Genomic DNA, 27,887 nt, shown 5'->3' with positions numbered 1-27,887 from the left:
AGACAGAACAGGCTGATTCCTAGGAGACCGAGCAGCACAGATCACCAGCCACTACCAGCAGCAGCAGCAGCAGAAAACACAAAGAGAAAGCTGGATTTCTGGGAGCCTTGATTTACTCCTCCATCCTCTCTGTTGGGATTCTCCTCCTCTGCCAGAATCCATGCAATATTCAAGACAGTTTGAGCCTAGACTGATCCATCACTCAAACGGTTACAGTTTGACAGGATATGTACTGTACGTGTGTGCGTGTGTGTGTGTAGGTTTGTGTGCGGAGATGCTTGTGTGGTATCCCTGTGTGAATGGCAACAGTCTGCTTGCGATTTCGTTTGTGCTGTCTGCGTCCAAATGTCCCTGCAGTGTCTAATTAGTTCAGGGATGCGTTCAGTCATGAGGTGACCAGCAGGTGTCTGGTTCTGCTGCAACCGTGAGCCCCCGAGACACGCAGATAAACTGGTAATGGAATACATGGGGACCATTCAGCTGTTTTATTCTGTAATGCTTCCAATTCTGCTACTCCCTTGACCCTCACTACTTTCTGTTGCTGGGACCTCTGTGATGTCAGAGTGCTGTGGATGCCCACAGGTTTGCTCATAGATAACCTGACACGCCCGTTGGATCCCTTGGCAGCATCTCTGGCACTCAGGGACGCACAACATCAGACAGCCAATTTACACAAGTCCCCAGTGGATGACCTCCACCAGTCCAAAATAGACGACGTCTCTGTGCAGTGTGTATATGTGTCTTATTTGTTGGATGGATTCTCCAACTTTTTTGTTGAGCTTCAGTGTCTGTTTGCGAGTGGGAATGTTGTTTGTGTGTGAAGCTGAGTCGCAGTTGCAGAGGAAGGGGAAGCTAATGCAACCTCACATCTTTACCCCAGAATGAGTTTTGGGGGGTGAGGGTGGGGGGTTGTCTTGGAGGCATTACTCTTGACTGAGATCCAAATTTGAGTTCTAATAAAACAATCTCCACAATATTTTTTTTTCTAACACCCAGGTGCAGAGCAAAGAAGCAAAGGCCTTTTGAAAGAGAAAATGCACAATCAAATAAAAAGTAGGCCAAGATAAATTAAATTAGCGACTACATCTAAGCGACGACTGCAGCCAGAAATCTCCCATTCATCATATTCAAATGTTTTTCGAACACAATGCTCAAGTTCTTCAAATGAGCTTTTATGTGTTCCCTCATTTCAAATCTGATAATGTTCACCACCTATTTCCATCTCTCTCACCCATTCTCCAGCTATTCTATAGTCTTTTCATTTCTATACTTGCTTTTATCTACTCAGAGCTTTCTCTTTAGCCTTCACAATCTCTTTCCCCTGCTTCATATTCTGGTCTTTTCCCCCCAATTTCTTTTCTCTCTCTTCCTCACCTACCATCTTCATGATAACTGTCATTATTGCTATGCTTTGTTTTAATTTTTCCCTCATTCTTTTTTTTTTCTTTTGTTTTGTTTGTTATGCTACTGCTCCTCTCCAGTTTTTGTGTGCCCCGGGACGTTGCTGCGGGTGCAGGTGCCCAGCTCTCAGCAGGAGGCAGAGCACCAGGCGGGGGCATGGTGTAAGGACCCTCTGCAGTCTGGGGATCGTCTGTATGTCATGCCCTGGACCCCTTATCGCACTGACATGCTGTATGAGTATGCCTCCTGGGAAGACTTTAAACAGAACAGAGCCACGACTACCTACAAGTGAGTGAATCTCCCACTGCCTTGGATGATCAAATGGCATCTGTTGCTGTATCGATTCATTGGCTTTTGATGTGGATATGGGTAGGGATATCAGAATGGCCCCACTGCGGCTTCTGCATTGTACTGCGCCACATACATTGGTTTGCTAATCATCTTTGTCTCTTTTTTTTTCTACTTTCTTTTTTGCAGGTTACCAAACAGAGTCGATGGCACAGGCTTCGTAGTCTATGACGGTGCAGTATTTTACAACAAAGAACGCACAAGAAACATTGTCAAGTATGACCTGCGTACACGCATCAAAAGCGGTGAAGCCATTGTCACAAACGCCAACTATCACGACACGTCGCCGTACCGCTGGGGGGGGAAGTCGGACATTGACCTCGCCGTGGACGAGAACGGCCTCTGGGTGATATACGCCACCGAATCCAACAACGGACGACTGGTGGTCAGCCAGGTGGGAGACCAGTGGTGCACCGCGGGGAAAGGGATATGGATTGCAAATGCAGGATTAGATTATCCAGAAATCTCATCCGAGTGGTCCAGCAAATCGTCAATACGGAGGAGTAACTTTTTCTGAGATTACAAGCCCGCACCGACAGATGAGATCAGGAGAGGCTGCTGTCTGATAAAAAAAGAGCAGTATAAATATAATCAGAAATATTTCGGGTCACATTGTAAATCCCATCATATGAAGAAATATCTTTGCTAGCAAGATTAGTATTTGATTTATTTTACATTGCATCTCGTCTACAAAACAAATCATTTTGACTTTGGAGATACTATGACCTAAAAAGATGCACATCATCCTCAATAATACCAGGATGCATAGTTTTCTCTTTGTTTGCAAAATAATCTCAAAATGGGATCCCTCCGTGAAGAGTTGGTTTAGTATATATTACTATTTTAATATCAGTTGTTATTTAATTTGTTTGTTTTAAAACATATAAGTCTTATCTCCTAAAGAGCTCAAACAAATAAATCACTAACCTGTGGCAAAGGTTTAAGCTTACTGAGATTGAGTTATTTTGGAAAGAGAGTTGGCAAACATTTTAATCTTTATATGTGCAAACTGGACACATCTCAAACTCTGGAGATGGAATTGCAGAAAAAAGGTGGTTTCACAAAGTATTGACTCAAACTGGGTAGCTACATAGACACGGTCTGTAGATTTTTAAATGTGAAATCCTAAAAGTTCAATGCCTTTTCCTTTCATATCACAATGTGATACTTCTTTGTGTTAAAGCTCTCTGATCAACTACTTAGTCGTTTTCATTTTCTCTTCACCCGCAGGTTAACCCTTACACACTACGCTTTGAAGGCACCTGGGAGACGAGCTTCGACAAGAGGATGGCGTCCAACGCCTTCATGGCCTGTGGCGTTCTGTACGCGGTGCGCTCAGTCTACCAGGACGATGACAGTGAAGCAGGCGGAGACCTGGTGATGTATGCCTACAACACCAATCGTGCGCGCGAGGAGCCGGTCAACATCGCTTTTCCGAACCCCTACCAGTACATATCCTCGGTGGACTACAACCCTCGAGACAACCAGCTGTATGTCTGGAATAACTATAACGTGCTGCGCTACCCACTCGAATTCGGGCCACCGGACCCCACCACTGGTGAGCAGTGATTCCAAGGAAAGCATACGGTGACATAATGTGCTATGACGGAGTCGTTAACCAGGAACTTATGCTTTGTCTCGCAGACACTTTGCTCAAATTTGTAAAACGCTCTTTCAGCAACAGCTTAAATATTTTAGTCTCCACCGCATGCTATTTCTCTTGATCTGAGAAACTCTTCAGATGGCGCATGTAAGATGTGCTTCTTTGAATTTCGAGGGCTTCAGATTGCAAATTATCCTCCAGCGTGTTAATAATAATATGGAATAGCTTTTTTTCCCTCATACGACTGCCGCGGCACCTCACATCAAGTTGAGTGTCATGAATAATGAAAAAGTCATCATCACCTGATCAACTGGAATGTCAAAAAGGGTGTGGCATGCTGCTCTTCGGCAGTTCATCCGTGCGAGGGGACGACTGCGATGTGCTGCAAGTCTGAGCTGCGTACAGACGGGCAAGAAGCTGAGATTAGGCGCAGAGAGAAACGAGGTGGAGACGAGCAGGCGGGAGCGCTCGCAGAGCCGCACGCTGACTGTGTTTGATCTGCTAGGATTTTGTAGTTGTGATGTGTTGCTTTCATCTTCACATTAGGTTTGGTTGTTAGTGATGGTGACTTCTCTGATGCATTTGATAAATTGTTAATTTATCTCTGAATTGTAATGATGCTGTCCTCCCCGGCGCCTCCTTTCTGCTCCCCAGAGTTTCTTTGAGAGGCTTAAAAAAATTGTTTGTCACCCCGATTACGGAGCAACTACGTTTTGAACTAAGCTTCTGAGGAACGTCTTATATTCATATGTCCTTCGTTTCTTAATTTATTTTATGTATAATCTGTTGTTTGATTTCTCACACATGCTCAACAGCCTCTATTATGATGCAAACTCTCTGTTACCACTCAATTTACTCTCAGGGCCTCTGACCACCACCCAAGTGACCCCTACTCCACCATCAAGATCGTTCACCTCCAGTGCGAGTCCCTCTACCGTACGACCTCTGGCTCCCACCTCACGCCCAATCGGCTCCATTAACAAGCATCCAGATCTGCGTCCAATCACAGCCACCGTACCTATCACTCGCCGGCCACCTCCTCCTCCTGCTCCTCAAGGCCCAGATCGGTATTTTTGTGAGACTAAGCTCATTCGGGGAATCCAGTGGCCGACCACTCAGCGAGGGGAAACTGTGGACCGACCCTGTCCTAAAGGATCTCTGGGTGAGGATATTAGCATGTAGCTCTTCTGTTTAAAATGCACTTGTACCGCATGTAGTGCCTTGCAAAGGCATTCTTAACTTCATTGTATTTAACTGGGATTTTATAGACCAATACAAGGTGGATAATAATTGTGCAGCAGAAGGATACAGGTTCTCAAAATTTCCCCACAAATTAATATCTGAAAAGTGGGTCATGCATCTATATTCAGCAATTCTAAATTTTTATTTTTATTTTTATTTTGTTTTTCAAGCTGAGTTAGGTTAGAGAAAGACAGCTGACCTCACTTTTTCTTGCAACAAAACTTCATTTGGGCCTAGTTGGGTCATTGTAATATGTGATGATTGATCTAAACCATTTTATTGTGGTCCTGGCTGTATATCTTGGGTGTTATTCAGCTGGAAGGTGATTAATGCATTTTGCACCTTCTAGTTTTCTTACAGAATTCAGCTCCAAAGTGTATAAAATAGCAATAAACACGTATCAGATTTATACTTTGAGCTGGTGTGTCACATACGATCCTTATGATGTTCCATTAAAGCTTGTGGTTTCAACAGGGCATGTATGCTTTTGCAAGGCACTGCATGTGCCTGCACACTTCTGTTTTAAATCTTCCCATAATGCATATATTCCATCTTTGTAAGTCCCCGTGCCGTATGTGTTCTCACACATTCCCAAGCCGTCAGGATGTTTGTGCTCTCCTGCTTGTTTTTTTTTCCACTGCTACCTCCTTCTGTCCCCATGCTGGTCTCACCAGTGCGCGCCGTCTCTGAGGACTCGCAGATAAAAGCTCGTCCTCCATAAATGAAAGGCTCATCTCCCACAGAAACAGAGCTGATTGAAAGTGGCACATAATGAAATGAAAGGCCACACAACACGGACTTCACTTTCCTCCGTGTTATTTGCCGTACCGTCAGACATCTAGCCGTCAAAAAAGAAAAGTCAAACGAAGAACGGTATCTCACTCGGTCTTCCTCTCGAATTGTTTTTGTTGGGTTTTTTTTTTTTTTAATGTTATCTTAACGTTTAATTAGCAGCAGATGTAATTGCTCATCATGAATCAGTTCTGTGATCGATAAAGGAGAAAACGAGAGAAGTTGAAAAGAGGAAGAAGAAAATCAGCAGGCGAGCGCGAGAAAGAAGCGGATGAAACAAAACCACATCTGCTATGATCCCGCTATGACTACGAAGCGCTGCTCCGTTATCTCTATCATCTGTGCTCGTCCAATTTGCTTCCCTCTTTGTCCTATGTGGTAACCGTCCTCTTCTCCTCCGCCTTGTCTTTGTGACTTGATGTTGGGTATTTGTGTTAGCAGCAGCAGCAGCAGACAGACCCCTCCCTGCTTCTGTCCCTGCATGGTGTCCTTCCTCTGAACCCTCGCGCTGAGTAAAAAACACCAGAGTGGAAATGAGATTCTGCGGAAGGCGCACGCTTCCATCAGGTGTTTTTATTCGACAGTGAGGAATCATACCTGATGTTCTTTATGTGTGACTGTGTGCAGAGATGAAATATTATGTGAAGGTACAAGAATACGGTAGCCCCCCCTCCGGCTCCCCTCCGTCTTTCCTCCTGCGTTCACTGTCTTTATCGTCTTATTTAACCTTTTCCCATTCAGTCTCATTTCTCTCTCTGTTTTCCTCTTCTTCCCTCCTCCTTCTTCGTACTCGTCTTCAAACACTTTGAGTATTGCATATTTAAAATTAATTCTGTTTAATTCCGCTAGGCTAAAAACTATCACAAGCTCTCTTTGTTCATCCCTCTCCTTCACACTGTCCCCTTTAATTGCAGTCACCTAATGCTTATTATCTCTCCATTCCCCTCCACCCGTCTTCCTCCTACCTGCCTTTTCTCCAGGCATCGCTTCGTTCCAGTGTTTGGCGGACCAGGTCATTTGGAACCCACGGGGTCCTGACCTGAGTAACTGCACCTCCCCGTGGGTCAACCAGGTGGCACAGAAGGTGAGACCCAGAGCCACATCCCTGGTCAGAGGTCCGTCCCTTTCTTCTGCCCTTCTCCCCTGGACACCTTCCCTGTCCACACATGATGAAACATTAACATATATCCAAGGCTGTCTTGATTAAAATAGAGGTCTTTTATTACAAGGCGTGTGCTCATTGTGATTAAATAATGATTTTTGCCCCCCACCCCACAAATGTAATTAGATTAACGATAGTCTGCATTTGTTCCAAAAAAAAAAAAAAAGCCCCAAAAAACTCCTGCAGTCTCACAATTCCTGCAAAGTTTGGGTCACATTTACATTAAAACAAGACGCATAAACCTTTTTTTTTCTGTCTGGTCTTAAATCAGAACAAATTTTCCCGTCACGTAAGAATATAAGTTTTTTTTTTTTTTTTTTTTGCTAAATGATAAATAAAAGTGAGAATTTATTGGCATGTTTATGTTCAGATGTTTATGTACATTTTCTAAGAATTCCCATTTGCAATTTCCAACCCTGCTCACAAATGTGAGATCAGGGCTTTGCTATGGCCACTCCAGATATCGATCTCTGCCTTCAACTGTATCTTCCTTCTGCGCAGTAACTAAACATCACAGCCTTGCACTGATCCACAAGCATTTAAGCTCAGATATAATTAAATATCCAAACCGCATGTGTGATCAAAGCAGCTAAATTGGACATATTAATTATTTCTCCGTGCATGTTGCTGATGGATTTCCTTGAAACATTTCTAGTGCGTGTGTGCTTTGAAGGATAAATGGCGTCACCCTTTAAAGAACTGCCATTGGAAGAATCCACTTTACCAGAAAAAAATCAATTGCAGCTGCAGCGTGTTTGCAGCGACTGCAATTTGCAGGTGAAAAACGTCTAAGAATTACAAAAACTTCATGGTGCGTTCTGCACGGTCTGTCTTTATTTACAAGGACACAAAACCACCTAATATTAGAGGGAATTCTGTGTGTGGGATTTGCAAATAAATTGGAATATTTCCTTTTTTTTTTTTTTCCTGTAGATAAAGAGTGGGGAGAATGCTCCTAACATAGCCAGTGAGCTGGTGAACCACACGCGAGGCCGGATCCAAGCCGGTGATATTAGTTCAACCGTCCGGCTGATTGAGCAGCTGCTGGACATACTGGACGCCCAGCTTCAAGCCCTGAAGCCCAGAAATAAAGAATCAGCTGGACGAAACTACAATAAGGTACAAGAAGGCGTAATTGGACACGCGCACAAATCAAACATTAGAAAGCAGCGTTCTGGTTCTTCTTTACTCCGTGGACTATGAAACATTTTAATATCTCTCCTTTTTTATATATTTTTTTTCAGTCGAATAAATCCATGCTTTGTTTTCTTCTCTCCAGTTTCAGAAACGGGAGCAGAATTGTCGGGCGTACATCCAGGTAGGCGTTTTTCTTTTATCTGTCTTCTTTAAGTGCCTGGAATCAAACTGTTCTGGGACTTTGAATAACTGAGACAAGATTAAACGCTGGAGCAGGCTGGGTTTGTGTGGATGAAATTCCTCAGGCTCCACAGCAGAATTAATGTCCTGTCTTTGGGATAATCACTTACAAAACCTCTGGTTCGTGCTGAAGGACAGACAGCATTCACTGCGATTAAATGTATTCCACACATTAAAATAACTTACTCTGTATATTATTATTATTATTATTATTATTTATTTACTACTGGTGTTATTGTTATGTATATTTGTAAAATTGTGTCACTTCATAAAGAACTCGTCTGCCTGCAGCATAATCCTGCTGAGCTGTGATGGAGCTTAAGGTGTATGTTTAATATCAGCCTTGGCTTCATCATCTTGCACAATAAGGTACAATATCTGTCGCTTGGAGAAAATCTAATTTGACTACACCATGAAAAGCAACAGTTTGTCTTATGACACCCTTCTTCGCGTTTTCAATATGTATGCAATATCTTTGGCTCTGGGAGAGCTCTTATCTAATATCAAGAAAAAGCATTGTGTGTGCTGCTTTGTAATGATAAAATGCAGCATTCTGCAGCAGCCACTCTCTTATGCGCCTTGACCTCTCTGCATCCTGCTGTAATATGACCCCCACGTCTTATGGTCCCCGTTTGTGCAGGACGAATGCGAAGCATGCGGCGCCGAATGTTACAGGGCTATTACTTTGTGTCACTTGCTGCAAGGTAGCTTTGCATAATAACCGCTGATCCAAGGATAACATACAAACATCCTCGGCCTTTTTTCCTCTGCCACGAATGGAGTGCATTCTGATGCTCGATTCGTTTTCTTAACGGCAGTGCTCTTTATTCCACACAGCAGTCTATCCTTCATTTTGAGAGGTCTGAGCAAGAGAATTACATGATTCATCAAGCAGACTACTCCAATAAATTGGATAGCTGATACAACCATCAAAATTGCCATTAAATGAATTGTAAGTGTGAAATAGAATGGTAATATGTCTGACATGGCATAATAACAAATTTATTGCAGGAGCCTGGTAAGCTTATAGGAAATAATTATAGTAAATTTGTAAGTTAAATATCTTATCAAACATGTTTGGACTGCATCATTTAATACACAAAATAAATCATTACAAAGACACTGATAAGCAAATTCAGGAGCAAACTGGTAATTAATGATAGGTAATTAACAGCTAATAGCACTTCCTGAGACAAGAGTTAGGCTCTTAAAAACAGTGTTAATGAGCGACTGCCTGATAATTAGTCATCCAGAATTAGGCTTACTCTGAATTGGATATGAAGTGACGCAAAACCGAGAAGTAATAATCATTACTGTCGTTACTGTAGAGATGTATCAATCACATGTCCTGATTGATTCAGTTCACCATTCCCTCCCCAACAGATCTTTACCAAATCAAGATAATTTATACTGCGTAAATTGAGAAATTAACTGCCTTAATGTCAACTTACAGTAAAATGAAAGAATTATGTTCTGAAAGTCAACACTTTCCTCCACGACCAGCATTGGTATGTTTGGATACCAATCCTCAAAGTTCCTCACTAAAGTAGTAAAATACCCACAAAATGAATGCAGAAGACAAACAAAACACTCCTGCGTGGATCTGTTTGTTAAATGTTAAAGGTTAAATTACGGATTTAGTAGATTCTTACCTTGACGCTGAGATTTCCTCACAGATGACAGATGAGTCTGGACTGTTCAAAAGGACCAAGCAGAGCATCAATGAAATGTTCTGTTATTTGTTGATCTCTAACTTTCTGCTTCTTTCTCTGACGTCAATATGAAACGGCTCAAGGATATGGAAATTAGTGTTCTCTTAGAACCAGTTTCCACATGAATACTATCATTGACAATGTGAGCTGTTAGTGTACAAGTATTGGGCACTAGATCAGTAAAAAGATATGTATTAGAATATGAGTCAGAAAAAAACTCTTTTGTAATTGACCCCAATTATCTTGTTCTGGTCACCAGTAGTTACTTGTAGTTCACTATGACCTTCTTGTTGTTTTACATTTAGTCCTATCAGCTAATCAGGAACAATCTTCTAAATGTTGACTTTTGTAACTCCTCATATAACTAAAATAAGACATTTGTGATAATATGACATGCTTCTACTCCAGGCGGTTGTTCAGACGGTGGACAACTTGCTCCGTCCTGAGGCGCTGGACTCTTGGCAGGACATGAACAGCACAGAGCAGGCCCACACCGCCACCATGCTCCTGGACGTCCTGGAAAAAGGAGCTTTTCTCCTGGCCAACAACATGTACGGGAACCGCTTCTCCGACCGAGCGCCCAGCGTCGGTGAGCGAAGAGTTTGGCTTGTGTTGTGGACAGTGACGTGACGGACTCCGATCCACCGGGTGAAGCTCTGCCTCGGGTTCACGTCTCTGTCTTTTCACCGCCAGATCTGGAGGTGCACGTCGTCAACACGGAGATGGACCTTCAGGATTTGTCGTTCCCGCAGAATTACGCCAGCGACAGCACCATCCAGCTTTCAGCCTCCACCATCAAGCAGTACAGCCGGAACGGTCAGCAGCCCTCGCCCCTCCTCTTCCTCGCCCCCTACGTCCGAAAGACCGCGCTCTCCTGCTAAGGACAGCGCGCTTATGTTTTCATTTGCATTTTTGCGCAATCTCGAAACAATCTGCATGCAGTTGACTAAGTTATTGGTTCATAATAACAGCCTAATCAGATTAACAGAAGCGCTGAGACAATTTCTTTTCTTGATGGTTTCTTAACAGCAGTTCTTAATAGAATAGCTGGGGAGGCGTGTAGATTACAATCGGCCCCAGCCTGGCACGGCTATCTCAGCACTCTCTCTCCTTTCTTTTCCTCATTGCCTTGCTTAGTCTTTCCACCATCTTATCCCCGTGTCACATCTCTCTTGTTTCCACCTCCCCCCTTCCCACCGCATCATCCTTTCTCTCTCCCCTCCTCTTTCAGCAGCCACCCTCCCTCTGTTTTCTGCCTCCGCTAGGCTCTGCAGTGGGAACGAGATTAGAATGATTGAAACAAACCCACATGAAATATTCATATGGAATAATAAGAGATCTGTGAATGCTTGAGGGATGAATGTTCCATTGCCCTCCACATTAAATCTCGCTCTCTTGCACCAGTCAAAATGAAACGGTCCTTACCATCATTCTAACCTTCACTAACTCCCTCTCTCCATCTCCCTTTCACTCACTCCGTCACTCTCTGCTCTCCGTCTCTGCCATTTTTGCTGCTGTTTCCATATCATGCCCTCGTTACTCTATTTTACTCCCTCCCTCATGGTTTCGTGCAGCTCCCCTTCTTAAATAACTGTGGTCTTTTTCATACCTTATTATTAAATTCTTGCTCTGTCACGTAATCTTTTGCAGGACAAGTAAAAGTGGTGTTCATTCTGTACAAAAATTTGGGGTCTTTCCTGTCCACTGAGAATGCTACGGTGAAAATAGAAATGGAGGGACCGAACTATGAGAGGAAGCGACTGGCGGTCAACTCCCATGTAATCGCCGCCTCCATCAACAAAGAGTCCAGCAGAGTGTTTCTGACTCAGCCGGTCATCTTCACACTCAAACATCTTCAGGTAGTGTTATTTCTTATTTTTTTTTTTATTTTTTTTTTTTTTTGGGGGGGGGGGTCGTATTTAAATGGTTTTAAGTCGTCAAACAAAAGCTGAAGTTTTCAAATGCTGTTTTCATGTATTGCAGAAGAAATGTTACTCAGATCATTCTGGACTTTTGTCCTTGTTAAATTATGAATTAACTGTTATGGAAGCTGAGTTCAATTTCACTGGCCACATTCAGGCCTGATTACTAAAATATTATTCAAATAGAACATGTTAGACATGAAGTAGGATTACAAATCCCAAACGGCAAAACATTTTGCCATGATCTGAGACATTTAAGAAGAGATGAGACCCAAACTCATTCACATCAGTCCGGAATATTTGCAAAGTCATTTTTTAAAATTTGGGACTTCAGCCAACCACAAAAAGGAGAAAGCTTTGTGAACTGTGACCTACCAAATTAAAAGCTTACAGGTGACTCAACAAAAACATGTAAAGCTTTGGAGACCTTATTTGCTTCGTTTAACATCCATGTTTGTTTAAAAGTCAAAAAAGAAGAGAGAGAGCAAAAATATGCCTGGAAAACCATAAAACGTTATCTCACAAGACCAAATTTTTTTAAAGTTTGCATGTCTTTATATCTGAGGTAAAACTAACACTCCTACACTCCGACAGTCAAACAAGAATCCAAACCATGCCAGCAAGTTCACATTTGAGTGTCTCAAAAAAAAAAAGGAAAAATAAAAATTTTTGCGAGGGGCTCAGCCAAAGTCAATCAAAATTGGCTTCAATTTTGATTGACTTCAAACACACCTGTTCATGTTTTAAAACTCTTTGTTGTGGCTAAATTAAAATTGTCCTGCAAAAGAGGAGTGAGACAGAATTCCTGCGCAGAGATGTAAAACCCTCATTACCGGTTATCACAAACACTTGATAGCATCGTTGCAGCCAGCGGGTGACACAACCAGTTATTAGGTTTATTTTTTTGCATACTGTTGGAGGTGGCTGTCTTGGATAATTGCCCTTATTTAAAACCGTCATTTAAAATCATCTTTTTAATGTTTTAACACATTCGATGACCATCTTTTCTGCAGAACAAGAATTACTACACTCCTAATTGCTCGTTTTGGAACTACTCTGAGCGCTCCATGACGGGCCAGTGGTCGTCGCAGGGCTGCAGGCTGCTGGACACCAACGGCACACACACCACGTGCTCCTGCAGCCACCTCACCAACTTCGCCGTGCTAATGGCTCACCACGAGGCGGACGTAAGGCGGCGAGGGCGTGGCACGCAGACACACATTTAAGATGGAAGTGGGTTAATTTATGCCGACATTCGCTCGCGTGAGCATTAGCGCTCACTCACTGACAAACCCTCACACACCCTCACACACACATGCACAATAATGTTCCCTTCTCAAGGCTGACAGGCTCTTTGTTTTGAATTTTGTCTTTTTCTTCTTTCACGCTGACATTCAGGGAGGCAACAGCTTACAAATTCATGTCCCACTACTTCTAGCTGACATTCACATGGATTTAAATGTCATGTTTTTTTCAGAACGTCTTGTCTTTTGTCTTCACATTTTAGCTCTGTGCATATATTTACAAATATTAAATAAGGCAATTTGGCTCTTTCTCTTCCCTACCCCCTTTTTTCCATCCTTCCCTCTTTTGTTTCTGCTGCTTATCTTCTGTCCCACTATTCTTCCTTCACAACATTCTGTTTTTTTCTGGAGTTTTTTTTTTTTTTTTTTTGTTTTGTGTTTTTGCACTAACTAGGTCTGATAAGTTGGGGGTTTTTTTTTTTTTTTTTTTTTGACACGGGGAAATTGTTTGTGTCTAATCCCACACCCCCACCGTTTTCCTTTCAACACTCCTTACACCTGTTTATTTTCTCTGTCGCTTTTTAATCCGCTAGGGTCGGATGCACGAACTCATCCTGTTCGTCATCACCTGGGTGGGCATCGTCATCTCCTTGGTGTGTCTGGCCATCTGCATCTCCACTTTCTGCTTCCTGCGGGGTCTGCAGACTGACCGCAATACAATCCACAAGAACCTCTGCATCAACCTCTTTATCGCCGAGCTGCTTTTCCTCATCGGTATCGACAAGACGGAATATCACGTGAGTTTTTCAGCCAAAGAACCTCCTCCCTCGCCTCCTTTGTATACATTTTTACGCATGATTTTGTTGTCCGCCCCCCCCCCCTTGGTAATTAAGCGCGTGTCCTTTTTTTTTATGCTATGAAGCCTCCTTTAGAACTCAATTTACTTGCTTATATGTTGTAAATGAGACAGAGTCAAAAGGTCAGGTTAGTTTCTATGCATAATTAACTTGAGAATGACATTTACAGCACAACTCAGGTGATTTTACAAACTTTTTTTTCCCACTGAATTGCTGTGAAACTGAAGCTGAGGCATTGTGTCATTAATTTACTCTATAAAACCTTTACTAGACAAGGTAATAAATTACCCCTCAATGATATGCAGAGCACCAGTCACCGAGGGGCAGCTTTTCTTTTTTTCCCCCCTTTTTCGTGTTCGGTACCTGATAGTGACCCTGTTCTGTCCTCTCCCTGTTTTTCGCTTGGTTAAATGTCTTAACCTCAATGATTCCTCTTACTTCGTCCTAATTTTTTTTTTTTTCCTTTCACTCCTCTTCTCTTCTGTCATCCTTCTTCCTTATCGCTGCCCTCAGATCGTCTGTCCCATCTTTGCTGGCCTTCTCCATTTTTTCTTCTTGGCTGCCTTCTCCTGGATGTGTCTGGAGGGTGTGCAACTCTATCTCATGCTCGTGGAGGTCTTTGAGAGCGAGTACTCGCGCAAAAAGTACTACTATCTGTGCGGCTACTGCTTCCCCGCGCTGGTGGTGGGCATCTCTGCAGCCATAGACTACAGGAGCTATGGGACCAAGAAAGCGTACGTGTGAAGACAGGCCTTTTGCACCTGCAGATTGAGAAGTAGGATTATGTTATTCCCCCAGCTGGAAATGTAATATGCAGTGCTGTGTGAGTGGCTCTCGTGCCTCCCCACAGACCGTGTTTTCTGAGTACACTTAGCCGAAGCCCGATTATTAGCCTTTATAACATAATCCGCTGAGACAGGGATGTAATGTGCGCATGTGTGTGTGTGTGTGTGTGTGTGTGCGTGTAGGTGCGTGTGTGTGTGTGTTTTTTTTTTTTTTTTTATGCGTGCACATGACTTGGTGTGTCTGTATGTTTGTTCCTGAGCTTAGCCGCACATAACTCTCTCCTCTGTGCCACTCCAGATGCTGGCTGCGAGTGGATAACTACTTCATCTGGAGCTTCATTGGACCCGTGTCATTTGTTATTATGGTATTAGCTTGTCAAACACTATTCTTTACACCTCAGTTTTTCAAATGAAGAGTACTCATGGAGAGGTCCTTTGATTTTGGGAAACTAAACAATGCAAATACATTTGCGGACGGGATTTGTTAACTTCTTTTATCGTGTGTTTGTAGCTCAACCTCATTTTCCTCATGATCACGCTCCATAAAATGATTCGCAATTCGTCAGCACTCAAGCCAGATTCGAGTCGTCTGGATAACATAAAGTTAGTTCTAGTTATTAAATAACCTGAATCAGTTTTTCTGTTGAACACCACCCTAAGATGAGCTCTTATTTTCCGTTTTTTTTTTTTTTTTTGTCCAATTCTCTCAGGTCATGGGCTCTCGGGGCCATTGCGCTGCTGTTCTTGCTTGGGCTAACATGGGCTTTTGGCCTCCTCTTTATTAATGAGAACACAGTAATCATGGCCTACCTGTTCACCACCTTCAATGCCTTCCAGGGAATGTTCATCTTCATCTTCCACTGTGCACTGCAGAAGAAGGTAGCAAAACAAATCGCTTAAAGTCTAGTAAAAATATCCATCTGCCTTAAATGTGTTCATGTTTTGCATGTTGTTGGAATTGTTACATCATAGACCTACTTATAAGGGCATTAATGTGAAATGAATGAAAGATTTTATATACTGGTTGTCAGCTAAGTGTTTTACGAATACAAAAGTGTTGTGACAATTTGTATTTATCCTCCTCCACTTTGATACTCAAGTAATAATTATACAAAATAAAATCCTTCAGAAGTCACCTATTGTCAGTAACTTGATTCTGTGGAGAACATCAGCAAGCATTAGTATAAACACCAAGAAATCTGTCAAAAGGACAAGTGTTTATCACGTACTCCATAAATCTGGCCTCAAATAAATCCCGTTTCTGTCCTTATTACAGTTTCGCCCAAGCCATCCAGTGAACACAACAATCGTGCTGTAACGGTTGCGCTGGTCAGATGAGACAAAAACGAAATGTAGAAAACTTACACTGAACGTCACACCATCCCTGTGTTGAAGCACAGTGGTGGCAGCATCATGCTGAGTCTGTTTTAGAAAGAAAACGACAAACAAGTCTGTTTTTAAAAATACCAAGCTGCTAAAAAGATACCTGAAATGACTTGCAGCTGTTTTGCATCGAAAGGTGGTTCTTCCACTTATGAATTATGAATGACTTTGTGCAGGTCATAACATGAAATAATAAAAAAATAAAATAAAAGTGTGTGGTTGTGAAGTGGAAATGTTAAATGGGTTCGAATGCTTTTGCAAAGCAGTATAACGATCTTGACACTGATTGCATAATGAACATGCAATATATATATATTTTTTTATTTTAGTAAGAAGTGCAAGTTTAGTATCACTTCATTCAACTAGAGCCTCCATAATAACAGGGTACTTTAATTAATAATTATCTAAAGAAACTCTTAAGTCCAGTGTAATATATGTAATTAAAATTCATCATGCCTGCTTAGATGCATTGCATTTGGTACATTTTTAAATTGCTGAATGAAATACCCAGCTTGCATTCAGCCTATTGAAACTATATTTCTCAGTTTATGAATCATTCCTTCAACCCCGCTCACCTCGCCGGTGTTGTTTTTATTCCTTCTCGCAGGTCCATAAGGAGTACAGTAAATGTCTGCGTCACTCCTACTGTTGCAGCCGCTCCTCCACCAGCAGCTCCCACGGCTCCCTGAAGAACTCCGGCCTGCGCGCCAACAACCGCTACTACAGCGGCAGCCAAGCTCGCCATGCAGCTGCCCACAGACAGGTGCAGACAAGACAGACTCGCTCACAAAACCACGCAGACGCTCGTCTTTACGCACCTTTTGGATAATCAAATTGTGTGTTTCCCATTGAGGAAATCGGAAGGAAATCTGTCTTTGCTGCAAAATGACTTCACATCTATTTGTTTGTTGTTTTTTTTTCTGTGGAGTATAAAGGAAAAACAAATTATTCATATGACTATTGGTGGCTATGTAAGAATATTGCTAAAAAAAGAGCGATAGCTCTCTTATGTAAGATTTGGAAGCATAAAGTGTTACAGAAGTTTGATTATTTACCAAAACTTATGATTCAGAGATTGTTTTCTGGAGAATAACTTACTTTTTCCACTCACTTATAAACCACAATCAAGACATAAATGACACATTGTTCTGTAGGACAGGGGAATGAAGAGTGTTACATCACCATTTGCATCATTACAAATAAACAATCCTGTTTCATCCGCCTGCATATTCACAATTTGTTTTGAAAGTTTGACTGCAACCTTTCCGGAAAGTGTTGGCAGATCAGTGCTGTACATCCGAGATGACTCATTTGTAAAGATATCTTTAGAAGCTCGTGTATTTATATAGATGCAGAAACCATCACAGAGGAGTTGCTGAAATCCTGTTCATGCTGTGATCTTTGGAGAGACACATGAGACACAAACAAACATGGCCGAGTATTCTTTACAATCAACAAACAAGCGTTTCCAAAATGTAATAACATGCAACAATTGTATCAGCTACTGCAATCACATCTTGCGCATCGCGAGCTCATTAACCCACCATGATAATGTGGCAAAGTTGCACGCCTCTTTACCCCACGCCCGAATTTCTTTTGTCTGACATGCTTGTCTATTGTTCTTTGTAGATCACACAAAGCCTCCTGGAGTTGATTACAGCTATCACACTGATTTACAAAAATCTAGCCACAGCTTACTGTATATAATATGTGTCCTCTGGATGCATATGGAGTCAACATGGAAAACATTCAGTGCCGTATTTTTTACCTTACAGATTTAAATTTAACAAATCATCAGAGTTACACAAAAGTAACCTGAGTAAACACAAGCCTGAGCTTTTAAATGGTTATTTGATTTCTTAAGGGAAAAAAACGTCGAACCAGTCCGGCCCTATGTGAAAATGTAATTGCCCTCTAAACTTAATAACAGGTTGTGCCACCCCTGGCAGCAAGCATTTACAATAGCTGGCAATGAGTCTGTCAGAAAGGTTTTGTTAATGTGATTTTTTGATTATACAGGTCAGAGAGTAACCAGGCCAGTGTGAGGCTAGTGAAATTGAACCAAAAAACTCTTTGGTTATAATAGGCAATTCACGACTTAACAAAAACAGTGATTATTCTTTTACACAGGGCCAAGTTGGTTTGAATGAAAACAGAACCAGAAGACCTGAGTGATCTGGAAGGTTGCTACAAGAACAACAAGTCTTTAGTGTGTTTTGGTGCCAAGCCAAAGTTAGTTTATAAAACAAGAAAATACTTTAAGGTCTATTCTCTGAGCTAAAGCGAGTCAGTGTAAGAACTTTAGAACTTGGGTGATGCTCTCCATTTCTGTAGTTTTCATGAGAGCACGAGCTCTGGGTGAGCTGAGGCTTTCTGACGGGCTTTTTATGCAAACCGGTGGAGTCGGTTGCATTGCAATGTGACTAAAGATAAACGCATGGATGAGTCCCTCAAGATCTGCTGGGATATTAACCCTTTAATTCTAGAAATGTTATTCAGGTGATAGAAGGCCGACTTTGTAATTGTCTTTATGTGTCTTTCCAGGTTCAAGTTTGGGTCCATCACTACACCTACGTTTTGGGCCTTTTCTGTAGTTTCTAGCTGTGTGCTGACCCTTGAACATTCCTCTTTAAGTCCAAAAAATTACTTCAGTTTTATGTTATTTACTCAAGTGAATATTGCCGTTTTCTAAACAATGACAGAAGACTGACAGCGCACCAGTAGGACTGGCCACCACACTAATTTAATTTGGCCTGTTAACCTTTGCTTTATGGCCTGAATCATGTAAATGGGACAAATGTGTGTCATCTGCCACTCACTGCACTCTGCTTTGCCCCCAGAGTCGAATCCGTAGGATGTGGAACGACACGGTTCGAAAGCAGACAGAATCTTCATTCATGGCAGGAGACATAAACAGCACCCCGACACTCAACCGCGGTGAGACCCTCGCTCTTTCACCCTCGCTCTTTCACCCCCTTTGAATTATTCACACTTAAATACTTGCAAACACAAACGCAGAACTAACCAAGAGTGGACACAGCAGAGGAGAAAAAAAATATTGTAATTCGCAGCAAATGTGTTCACAGTCCTGTATGCAGGATGATGAAATGTGTGCTCATGCTTTTCTAGTGTTGCTGTAAGGTTATTTACTGATGCAGTTTGCAAATAGCGATTATTAGCACCAAAAGTTAAAAGAGACGGTCAAAGACTTTCCTCTTTGACCGTCTCTTTTACCAGGTTGGTGAGTTTCGCAACCTGCTGTGTTTCACTTAGGTGATGCTCGCAGCAGCTGCGAGTCAGTGATGTCCCGAAGCAACAGCTGAAATATATGGAGCTTGGCTTCTTTCTGCTCTGAAAGGAGGCTTTTTATGTTGCTTTTTTACCTGTTTATCTTGTTTCCCGAGGCAACGTTGGAATGGCTTTGACATACTCTTGCCAAAACGCAACAGGATTACAACATAAAAAAATCATTGAACATTGCCTCTCTTTAACCGTATTTTCTTTACAGTTGATATAAGAGGCACGGTGAGGCAGTTGACTTCTGTCCTCTTTCCTCCTTTTAGGGTTGTGTAAACACAAATTCGTCTGACACTGACATGATAGCAGCACTGAAAAGAGTCTCAGAACGAACAAATTCATCTTTAAACTGACTTTTAATACAAACTGAAATGTGTCAATGATGTTGCGTCAAAACGGATCTAGGTGAGGGTATCAGATGGTTCAGTGGTAAAACAAGTGCAGCATACACACAGGCTACAGCTATCCCAGGTTTGATTCCCGGCCCCGGGCCATTTACTGCATGTTCTTCCACGTCTTCTGCTCTTCCTGTCAAGTTATGTGAATAAAGGCCACTAGTGCTAAAAACAGATCTGGGTGAACATACATATAGTTGGTCTTTAGCAGCAGACTATTTTTCACTCACTTGTTTAATTGTTAAAAACAAATATTGAACCAGCCACTCATGCGACAACATCTCAGTAAAGTTAGCCTTTTAAATTCAGAAGACTAAATTTATTGAGATGTTGCCACCGGAGTGGCAACATTGAGATGTCAGAATGGAGAAGATGAGTGATTTAAGTGACATGGCATGATTGGCTCCTTAAAGGTTTTCAGAAACTGCTGATTTTCTGTGATTGTCATGTACAACCTCTTCTTTGATTTGGTTAAGAAAAGGCTGTAATTCATACAAGCTCAATGTGAGTGGAGTGGAGAGCAAAAAATTGGAAACTGCAAATTGGGTAGATGAGTTTCACTTTCAACTAGGATTTGGAGCAATGCTAACCGTACTCCATGGTATGGGTGGTACTTTTTGCAACAACTTTAGACCTCTTAGTATCCAAAGTTGGAATCATTTTGATGCCACAGCTTACCTGAGTATTTTGAAGTCAACAGCATCTGTAACCAACCAAGTAAAGCTCCTACTGGTACCAGAAACACATCTAAAACCTGCATCCAATAGAGTCTTCTTTCTTCAAGTTGACTAACTCAGCTTCCTACAATGTCTTCCTATCTAAAGTTGAAAGAATTTTTCAGCCCGGCATAAAAAAAAGACTCATGAAACGCCGGCGTCGCTGATAATCGCAGCCTTTTGCAAATGGCGTCGTCACAGCAGCTGCAATCAGTGGCGCCGAGATGATCTAGGTTGGCTCAGGTTCCAGACTCGTTTTTTAAGGTGGGGAGGGTCGCTGTTGATCATGACACTGAGGCAGTCGCTAAATCAGCCATCACTCTCTATGCTAATTTCATCCATTTTGTTTTTAATGAACTGATTAGCGTGTGAGCGAACAGGGGGTAATTATTCTAATTGAGGAGAGAGACAGGAGCAAGGCAGGGGGTGAGGACGAGGTGTGTTGCGAGCGAGCTGGATAGATGAGAGGTGTCTATGTCAGTCTGTGTCTTTGTGCGGCTCGGTTTGTTGGTTTCTGGAGGTTTTTGTTTTTTTTTGGTTTTTTTGTCGCGATAGAGCAATCACCAGACCTGGAGGAGACGTACTGTGTGGATCACTTCATGATGTGCTGTCAAACACAAACAAATGAGCTGTGAAGCCTTTTTTTTTCCGTGCGGCTGAGAGAAGTTTGGCAGAAAGTTAAAGAGGAAGGCATCTGGGGAGACATGTATAGTGTAAGACGCTATCATGGAGAAATAATTACAGAGCTGAGTCTGGAGGAGAGATGTGTTATCGCTGCCATCTAAGATCGCTTTGATTTCTTCTATGCACTTCCGTATGAACCAGAGTCTCTTCCCGACAATAGTAATCTGTCCAGAAAAAAAATATATATTTATGTATTATACACAGACTGAGAGCATCCCATGCTTCCCCTTGCCCTACTTTTCTTTACACTTTGAGCTACTTTCTTTAATTCCCTACAAGATATTCCCGCAAGGAGGTACGCACAGACAGCTAATCCCGACTAATTTGGTGATGCTTGAAAAAGTCCTGGCGCGAGGAACTGAGAAAAAGTTGGTGGATTTATCGCAGCAACGCAAGCCAGAGAATGAACAGGAGACAGGCTTGTGCAGCCTGCCAGAAAGATGGACAGAGGAAGTGTGGCAGGAGGGGAAATGACAAATAAATAGCTGTGTGTGAGTGCATTTTTTTTTTTACTGCTTTTTTAGAATCCCCCTTCTTCCTCGCTGTGTGATGAACGGTAGGCAGGGGACCTGAAGGTTGCACTTTGCCTTGGACGACTCTCCGTCATGCTGTCCTATTTTTAATTTCATGGCATTTCTGTTCGAGTTGCCTCAGGCTGGAGCCATACATGGGCATTATACAACAGTCTCAGTGTGCCATTTCTTTGAATTATATTTGTCTTGTAGTGGCATTCACATTTCACTGTGAAATTAACTGTGTTTCCATGACTGCACCCGTAGCCTACATAATGGCATGCATTACTGTTCTCCCCCCATCTGACTACATCGTCATGAACCAAAGGTGGAAGGGGAGGAAAAGAAAAAAACAATCCCCCAAACAGTGCCCTTCCTCTCAATTGTTTTTTATTTTTTTCCTTTTTCTTTTTGCTCAAAGGTTACAATCAGCAGACGAAAAAATTGAAGGGAATACTGCGAAATGTATTACTCTATAAAGAAGTGGCATGAGAAAATAACCCCATCTGAATAAATAGTAACTATTGTTCTGATTTCAGATGCTATTAGAGTCTGAATTTCAGTGGCGCGCCTATTGGGTGCTCTGTTTTTCGTGTGCATGCATTTAGGGTAAATTTACAGTGATATTTATGGTTGTGCTCGTTTTTCTTTTTTTTTTTCTTTTTTTTCAAATGTTTGCGCTTTGCAGCGACCATGGGCAACCACCTTCTGACAAACCCGGTGTTACAGACCCGCTCTGGTACTTCACCCTACAACACTCTGCTGGCTGAAAGCTTCACCCCGCCCTCACCTGGAGTCTTCAACTCCACAGGTTAGCTCCTCATGAACACCTCAGTCTGCGTGGACAGTCTTGACAGCACAATATGAGCTCAACTTGCCGTCGTTCTTGCTGTCAGTAGTTTGACATAGTAGATGCACACTCGCTGCTGTTGAGGGGTTTATGTGTGTGTGGGAGCCTTCTCCTTGTATGTGTGTGTGTGCTTTCTCTTTCCCCAGACTATGTAGCTGTCAGACGGATTCACTAGGCTGAGCAGAACAGAGCCAAACAGTGCCTACAGCCTAACCAGCCATCTGGTCAGATCTTGAATCTTCACGAGAACAGCCACAAATTGATTAGAAGTTTAGCTACAGCTGTGACTGCCAGCTTTTTTTTTTTTTAGGAAGGTTTTCCTGTTCCCGAGCAGCAAAGATAGTTGGCTCAAATCACGGTGTCCACAGAAAGGGATCAGATCATCTCTGTGGGGGAGTGGGGGAGGGGGGGCGACGGTCCATCTGGACGACGGTCAGTCATATGTGTGCTCATCATGGGAGCTGCTCTCCTCTTTTTGGATGCCTTTAGTCAAATGTGCAGATATTTACAATGTTAAAAGAAAGTTGTGACTCGGTGCTGCCGGTTCATGGCTTAGTTTGCAACCGCTGTGCATCACTCCTGGTGGTGTAATGTGAAAGTTTGAGGAGGAGCTCCTGTTAAATATTTTAGGGCCTCTCTGTACTATGTATCAAGCCTGATAGCCACAGGCCTCACAGCCAAGTCATTTTCTGAAAAGGAGTGGTAGGGAGCGCAGTGAGCACTTCATTAGAATGTTTAATTACCCACGCCGCCACCAAAGAAGACCGTTGGTTAAAGTCAAAGTACGCCATGAAAATTTAAGTATGAACACACTTTATACTTTCCAGCCAACTGTGGCTTTTCCTTTGCTGTGAAGAAATCATAGTCTGTTTTTATTTTCCTTGTGGGGTATAGTTCATGAAATAATTATCACTGCAAAAAAAAAAAATGTTTCTTTTTCTTTTTTTTTTTCAGGTAAATTATGTACCACTGTATATTTTACTAACAGTTTTCAAGGATGTAGGAATTGGTGGCTTCAAGGTTACAAGAACCCGACTGGATGCTTGGATGTATGGTGACAAAAAAGTAGCTACAAGAGTTTTAGATGTTGTTCCTGAGATCAAAAAAGATCTTTTTTTTTTTTTTTTTTGAAAAATAAAAAATAAAATAACACAGTTCTTAGCCACAAAATTTGTTGTATTAAATCATATCATATCATATTTTTTTTAGAAAAAGGTTCCTGGTTTCCCTGTAAGCAGTTTTACTCTGTAAATACCCCTAAAATGTGTATATTGTTCATGGGGACCAGATGATGAATAGCTAACCGAAGGTTATTATTTAACCATTATTATTTCACAGGTGGACTTAGTTGAAGGTGAAGGCAAATTGATTGCAGTGGATTTTATTCAGGAACAACAGAGCAAACTGCACAGATTAGAAATGCACAAGACACTTTTCTGGTATGAAAAAAAGTTGCTACAATCCCAGTTAGCCCTGAGCTTCACCTCCCCAGTTAATCTAACTTCAATAAAGGCCTTGAATGTGTGTGTGAAGCTGTTGGTTAGAGTTAGCAAGAAGCATTTTGTTACAGTGTATTGCAATGCTTTTCCTGCCTGCCTTCCCTCCAGTCTGTCACTCAGCACTAGCGTTGCATGCTTCTCTTGTAGAAATTGAGGAGGTTTGGGAGCCAGAGGTCATTTCTTTTCTGCTGAAGAACTTAGACACTTGTAAAAAGTTGGAAATGAAGGTGTTATCGTTTTATTCAATGCTCTTTTCAGCACAGAGCAAGTGGTGGGTGTCTAAAGTCTAAATATGCAGAAGACTGTTCAAACGCAGCCCTAAGCAGAGTGAGGAAAAGACGTTGAGCTTAATGTTTTATTCTTCCAAGTAAACACTGAAAATTAGGGATCTGCCTTCTTTTAAGCTTGAAACGTGTTAGAATAGGTAACAGTAAACCATGAAAATTTAAGCGTCATGGTGATGAGGCATGTTTACAGAGGGATACAGGCGAATTTAATCCCTTGTGTGTGTCTTCTCCAACTTATCCGAACAGAAATATGTGAAAGCGACACAGCAGGTGTTGTTATATCTGTTAAAAGTTGGGAATATTCAGACAAAGAAGTAAACAGACTGTAGTGCATTGGTGCCATCAGTTGTTTCACTTCTCGTAGATTTAAAACTGTTCTTTTTGTTTTATCCAAGAGAGTCTCTCACTCATTTTGTTTGTTCGCTCCACATGCTTTCCTTTGGGATGTGTAGGAACTTTCCGTGACCCAAGTAAGTATAATTAATATTTACCTGATTTTGTTTTTTTTACGCATTTATCTGAAATGTCACCATAAAAAAATAATGCTAAATCTGTTTGCCTGTTTTGGATGCAGAGAGTACACTTTCTAAGCCCCGGGACCCTTGTGGAATGGAGACCCTTCCGCTAAATGGTAACTTCAACAACAGCTACTCCATGCGAAGTGGCCCAGCGGGCGGAGGTGGCGGCAGCTGTGACTTTCTTAGCGGTAGTGGCGGAGACACTCCTCCGCCCATTTTCAACCCTCGTAGTTCAGAAACCCTGGGAGGCGGAGGCACCCGGCGAAACCTCTCTGACGCCGCAGCCTTTGAGAAAATGATCATCTCCGAGCTTGTCCATAACAACCTGCGGGGCGGCGTAGGCGGAGGACCTGCAGGAGGCGGAACTGACGCGGGGGACAGAACGTATGCCAGTCTGGTCAGGGGACATCCTCACTGCGGAGTGGGTCGGGGAACAACCGCGGGCGGACCAGAGCCTTCCATCAGCATGGACGAGGACGACGAGTTTCTGAGTGACGGACGGCAAAGAACACCTCAGGACGTAGAGCTGCTTTACAAAGCTCTGGAAGAACCCCTGCTGTTGCAGCGCGCCCAGTCAGTCCTCTACCAGAGCGATCCCGAGGAGTCGGAGAGCTACACGGCCGACCTTACAGAGAGCCTCGGCAACAGCGGTCAGAGTGGTGGTGGGCAGGGAGACAATCGAGCACCAGACTCACCTGCCCACGACTCCCTGTACACCAGCATCACCAACCTGCGGGACTCTCCCTACCCCGACAGCAGTCCAGAGCCGCTGGAGGTTGTGCCGCGTTCAGCTCAGCCGCCTGAAGAGCTGTACTACAGCTCTGGGAGGCCTGCTCTCGGTTCTCGTGGGGCCCCCATGCAGACCTTCTATCAGGCCCCACCTCAAAGACCCAGCGGGGAGGGCCTCCAGGCCCAGGAGCCCGCCCACACTGAGGGAGACGGACAGATGCAACTGGTCACCAGCCTGTGACTGGAGCCTGAAGGAGGCGGCTGGAAACTGTCGTAAGGGCCAGAGCCTCCTTTGAGCGGTCTCTTTCTCATGTGTCTCCACTCTCTGCTTATTCGGTTGCCTTTATTTCTCTTGACTTTTATTTAACTTACATATGAGAAAACTGACTGAGCTTCTGGGGGAGTCACAGCTGACTCTGCTGATGTCGTCAACGCTCCCCCATCGCCTGGAAATGAGCGATGGGTGTTTTTCATCAGAGCTTTTGATACCTCTGTGTGACCCCAGTTTTTGGTACCCTAAAGGCCAAGTCCAGCACTCTGAATGTACCAATCCACTCCCCCCGTTACCTTTGGATATTTCAAAACTTTCAAACTTTGTTAAAAGAAATGTATGTGTTCAGACCCGCCTCAAGAGATGAGGATATTGTTTTATATTTTGTCTCATTTCCTTTTCTTACCATCTTTAGATCTTTTTTTTTTAAGTCATCATTTGATAGGGGTAGTTAGCTGTGCAGACAGGGAATATTGTACACTATTATTACCTAAAATATCTCACAGAAAGCTCTTCATTGTTGCCAAAAATATCTTTTATTGAGCCAGAACAGAAACTAGAACATTTACAAGGCAAATACACACACACACACTTGTTCTCTCTCTTTTTCTCTCTCTCTCTCTCTCTCTCTGTCACACACACACACACACTCTCTCATCCTGAAGTGCTTGTTTCTGAACATCAAAAAAAAAAAAAGAAAAAAAAAGCAAAGACAATACTCCATTTAAGTAAAAGGGAGCAAAAGCTTTTGTTCCGAGCAGGCAGTGGGAGCTGATTCAGTGTAGTTGCCTTCATTTAGTCTCGCTGTGAATCACAAGTGTACAGAAGTGGAGTACAGGTGGAGACAGAGACTGAGGAGGTGCTGTATCATCCATCCAGAGCTGGAGAGCCTTCACCCATAAGACTGGGCGACGCTCTCCGCCGTCCTCTGTGTTTGTTTGCTTTTTAGGCCTTTGAAACGTTAAATGACTGCCTTGCTGTTGTTTGAAGAGAGTATTCAGTTTCTAAATCCCGGGGCTGCGAGTGCACATTGCTGCCCCACTCCCCTTGTACTTTGCTGTTAGAGCCTAGAGTGAAACGGACTTTCTGTGTGTTCTTGTGGCAAACAGGACTGCAGACGTCACAGACACACCGACCGACAGTTGGTAAAACCGTGTACATAGAAAACCACACATGAATCTACTTTATTCCTATTATGTAAATACAGACACCAGATGATCAAAAGCAACAAAAATAATAAATACTATGAAAATTACTTCTTGTACTACAACAAATTGTTGAAGGAAAAAGAATAAAAAATGCTTTGTGACCTGGATGAAACACTCTATCTATCTCTCTCCCCCCGGACCGTAATCTCTCACTCTTTTCTTATTTTTTTTTTTCCTTTTTATTTATTTTTTTGCCATGAAATTCCTTATCGATTCAACGGAGAGAGAAAATCAGACGAAAAGCCGAGAGTGATTACGATGTGATGATTTTCTTTTTTTTCTTTTTAATTTCATATCTAAAAGGGAAACAAAAAAATGTTCTGGCACAATTTTTTTTTTTATGTAATTAAAATCCATCACATGTTAATTTGTAACCTTTTGACATTTTATAGGCTGAATTTCCAAAAGCAGTGGGGAGATAGTGCTGTGGGGCAAGCGAGATAGATGTGGTCAAATGTCATTCTGTGCCTCACCAGCACGTTGAAGCGTTGCGGGCTGACCAGCTGCGTCCACTAAGCGGTTCAGTTTTGCTCTTGTATTATTTGGAAGATTTAACCAGACGAGATACTTTTAACATGGGTTTTAGCATGTAAAATAATGACATTTGTTTTGCTGTCAGAGAATATTGCATTTTGCCGTTTCGTAAAGATAGTTTCAGCATTACTCCAGAGCCTTATGTGACAACTCATTATTTCCCAGTGAGCATGTGTCCGTGTGCATGTAAGTGTGAATGTAACTATGTGTGCTCTGTCAGATTTTTCTTTAATTTTTTTCTAAGTGTGAGACTGTATCGCGCACACAACTTCAACAGGCTTTTTTTTTTCTTTTTTTCTTTTCCCCCGTGACAAGAATTGAATGCAAATCACACAAGGCGAGATACTCATCTGTGAAAGTTGCCGTTACTCCTCCTCCTCCTCCTCCTCAGACGGATATTGTTCATACAGTTGTGGTCATGAGTGAGGAGGACGGGAAGAGTCAGAGTGCCTAGAGAGACGGGAGGTAGAAGATGAAAATGACAAACCAGATTGATTTGATTGGGAGGAATGTTTCTAATATGCCACCCGACGTGAAGCAAAATTAGCCATCAAATGAT

General features: G+C 42.5%; 1 protein-coding gene across 3 annotated transcripts in view; it reads left to right on the top strand.

The window, feature by feature from the left end:
* adgrl1a (adhesion G protein-coupled receptor L1a) overlaps positions 1-26,292 on the top strand; it is a 106,716-nt gene extending 80,424 nt beyond the window's left edge. For 2 of the 3 annotated variants that reach the window (XM_007572319.2, XM_007572321.2), the window contains 21 exons: positions 1,482-1,689; positions 1,879-2,143; positions 2,980-3,307; positions 4,215-4,514; positions 6,367-6,470; positions 7,482-7,667; positions 7,828-7,866; positions 10,046-10,226; positions 10,331-10,453; positions 11,288-11,496; positions 12,573-12,746; positions 13,397-13,600; positions 14,174-14,394; positions 14,744-14,810; positions 14,957-15,048; positions 15,156-15,324; positions 16,436-16,591; positions 18,669-18,765; positions 22,121-22,243; positions 24,521-24,538; positions 24,643-26,292. In XM_007572319.2, the coding sequence (XP_007572381.1) occupies positions 1,482-1,689; positions 1,879-2,143; positions 2,980-3,307; positions 4,215-4,514; positions 6,367-6,470; positions 7,482-7,667; positions 7,828-7,866; positions 10,046-10,226; positions 10,331-10,453; positions 11,288-11,496; positions 12,573-12,746; positions 13,397-13,600; positions 14,174-14,394; positions 14,744-14,810; positions 14,957-15,048; positions 15,156-15,324; positions 16,436-16,591; positions 18,669-18,765; positions 22,121-22,243; positions 24,521-24,538; positions 24,643-25,556 (4,178 nt within the window). In that variant the 3' untranslated portion in view covers positions 25,557-26,292. Of the gene's footprint in view, positions 1-1,481; positions 1,690-1,878; positions 2,144-2,979; positions 3,308-4,214; positions 4,515-6,366; positions 6,471-7,481; positions 7,668-7,827; positions 7,867-10,045; positions 10,227-10,330; positions 10,454-11,287; positions 11,497-12,572; positions 12,747-13,396; positions 13,601-14,173; positions 14,395-14,743; positions 14,811-14,956; positions 15,049-15,155; positions 15,325-16,435; positions 16,592-18,668; positions 18,766-22,120; positions 22,244-24,520; positions 24,539-24,635 lie in introns of all 3 variants that reach the window. The other variant, XM_016660798.1, reaches the window with a different exon arrangement.
* The last annotated feature ends 1,595 nt before the right edge of the window (positions 26,293-27,887 follow it).

This window comes from Poecilia formosa, unplaced genomic scaffold (assembly GCF_000485575.1).
Source record: "Poecilia formosa unplaced genomic scaffold, Poecilia_formosa-5.1.2 Scaffold298, whole genome shotgun sequence".
NCBI classification, from domain to species: Eukaryota; Metazoa; Chordata; class Actinopteri; order Cyprinodontiformes; family Poeciliidae; genus Poecilia; species Poecilia formosa.
The sequence above is the reverse complement of the archived record's forward strand: the minus strand, read 5'-3'. Positions and strand labels throughout refer to the sequence as shown.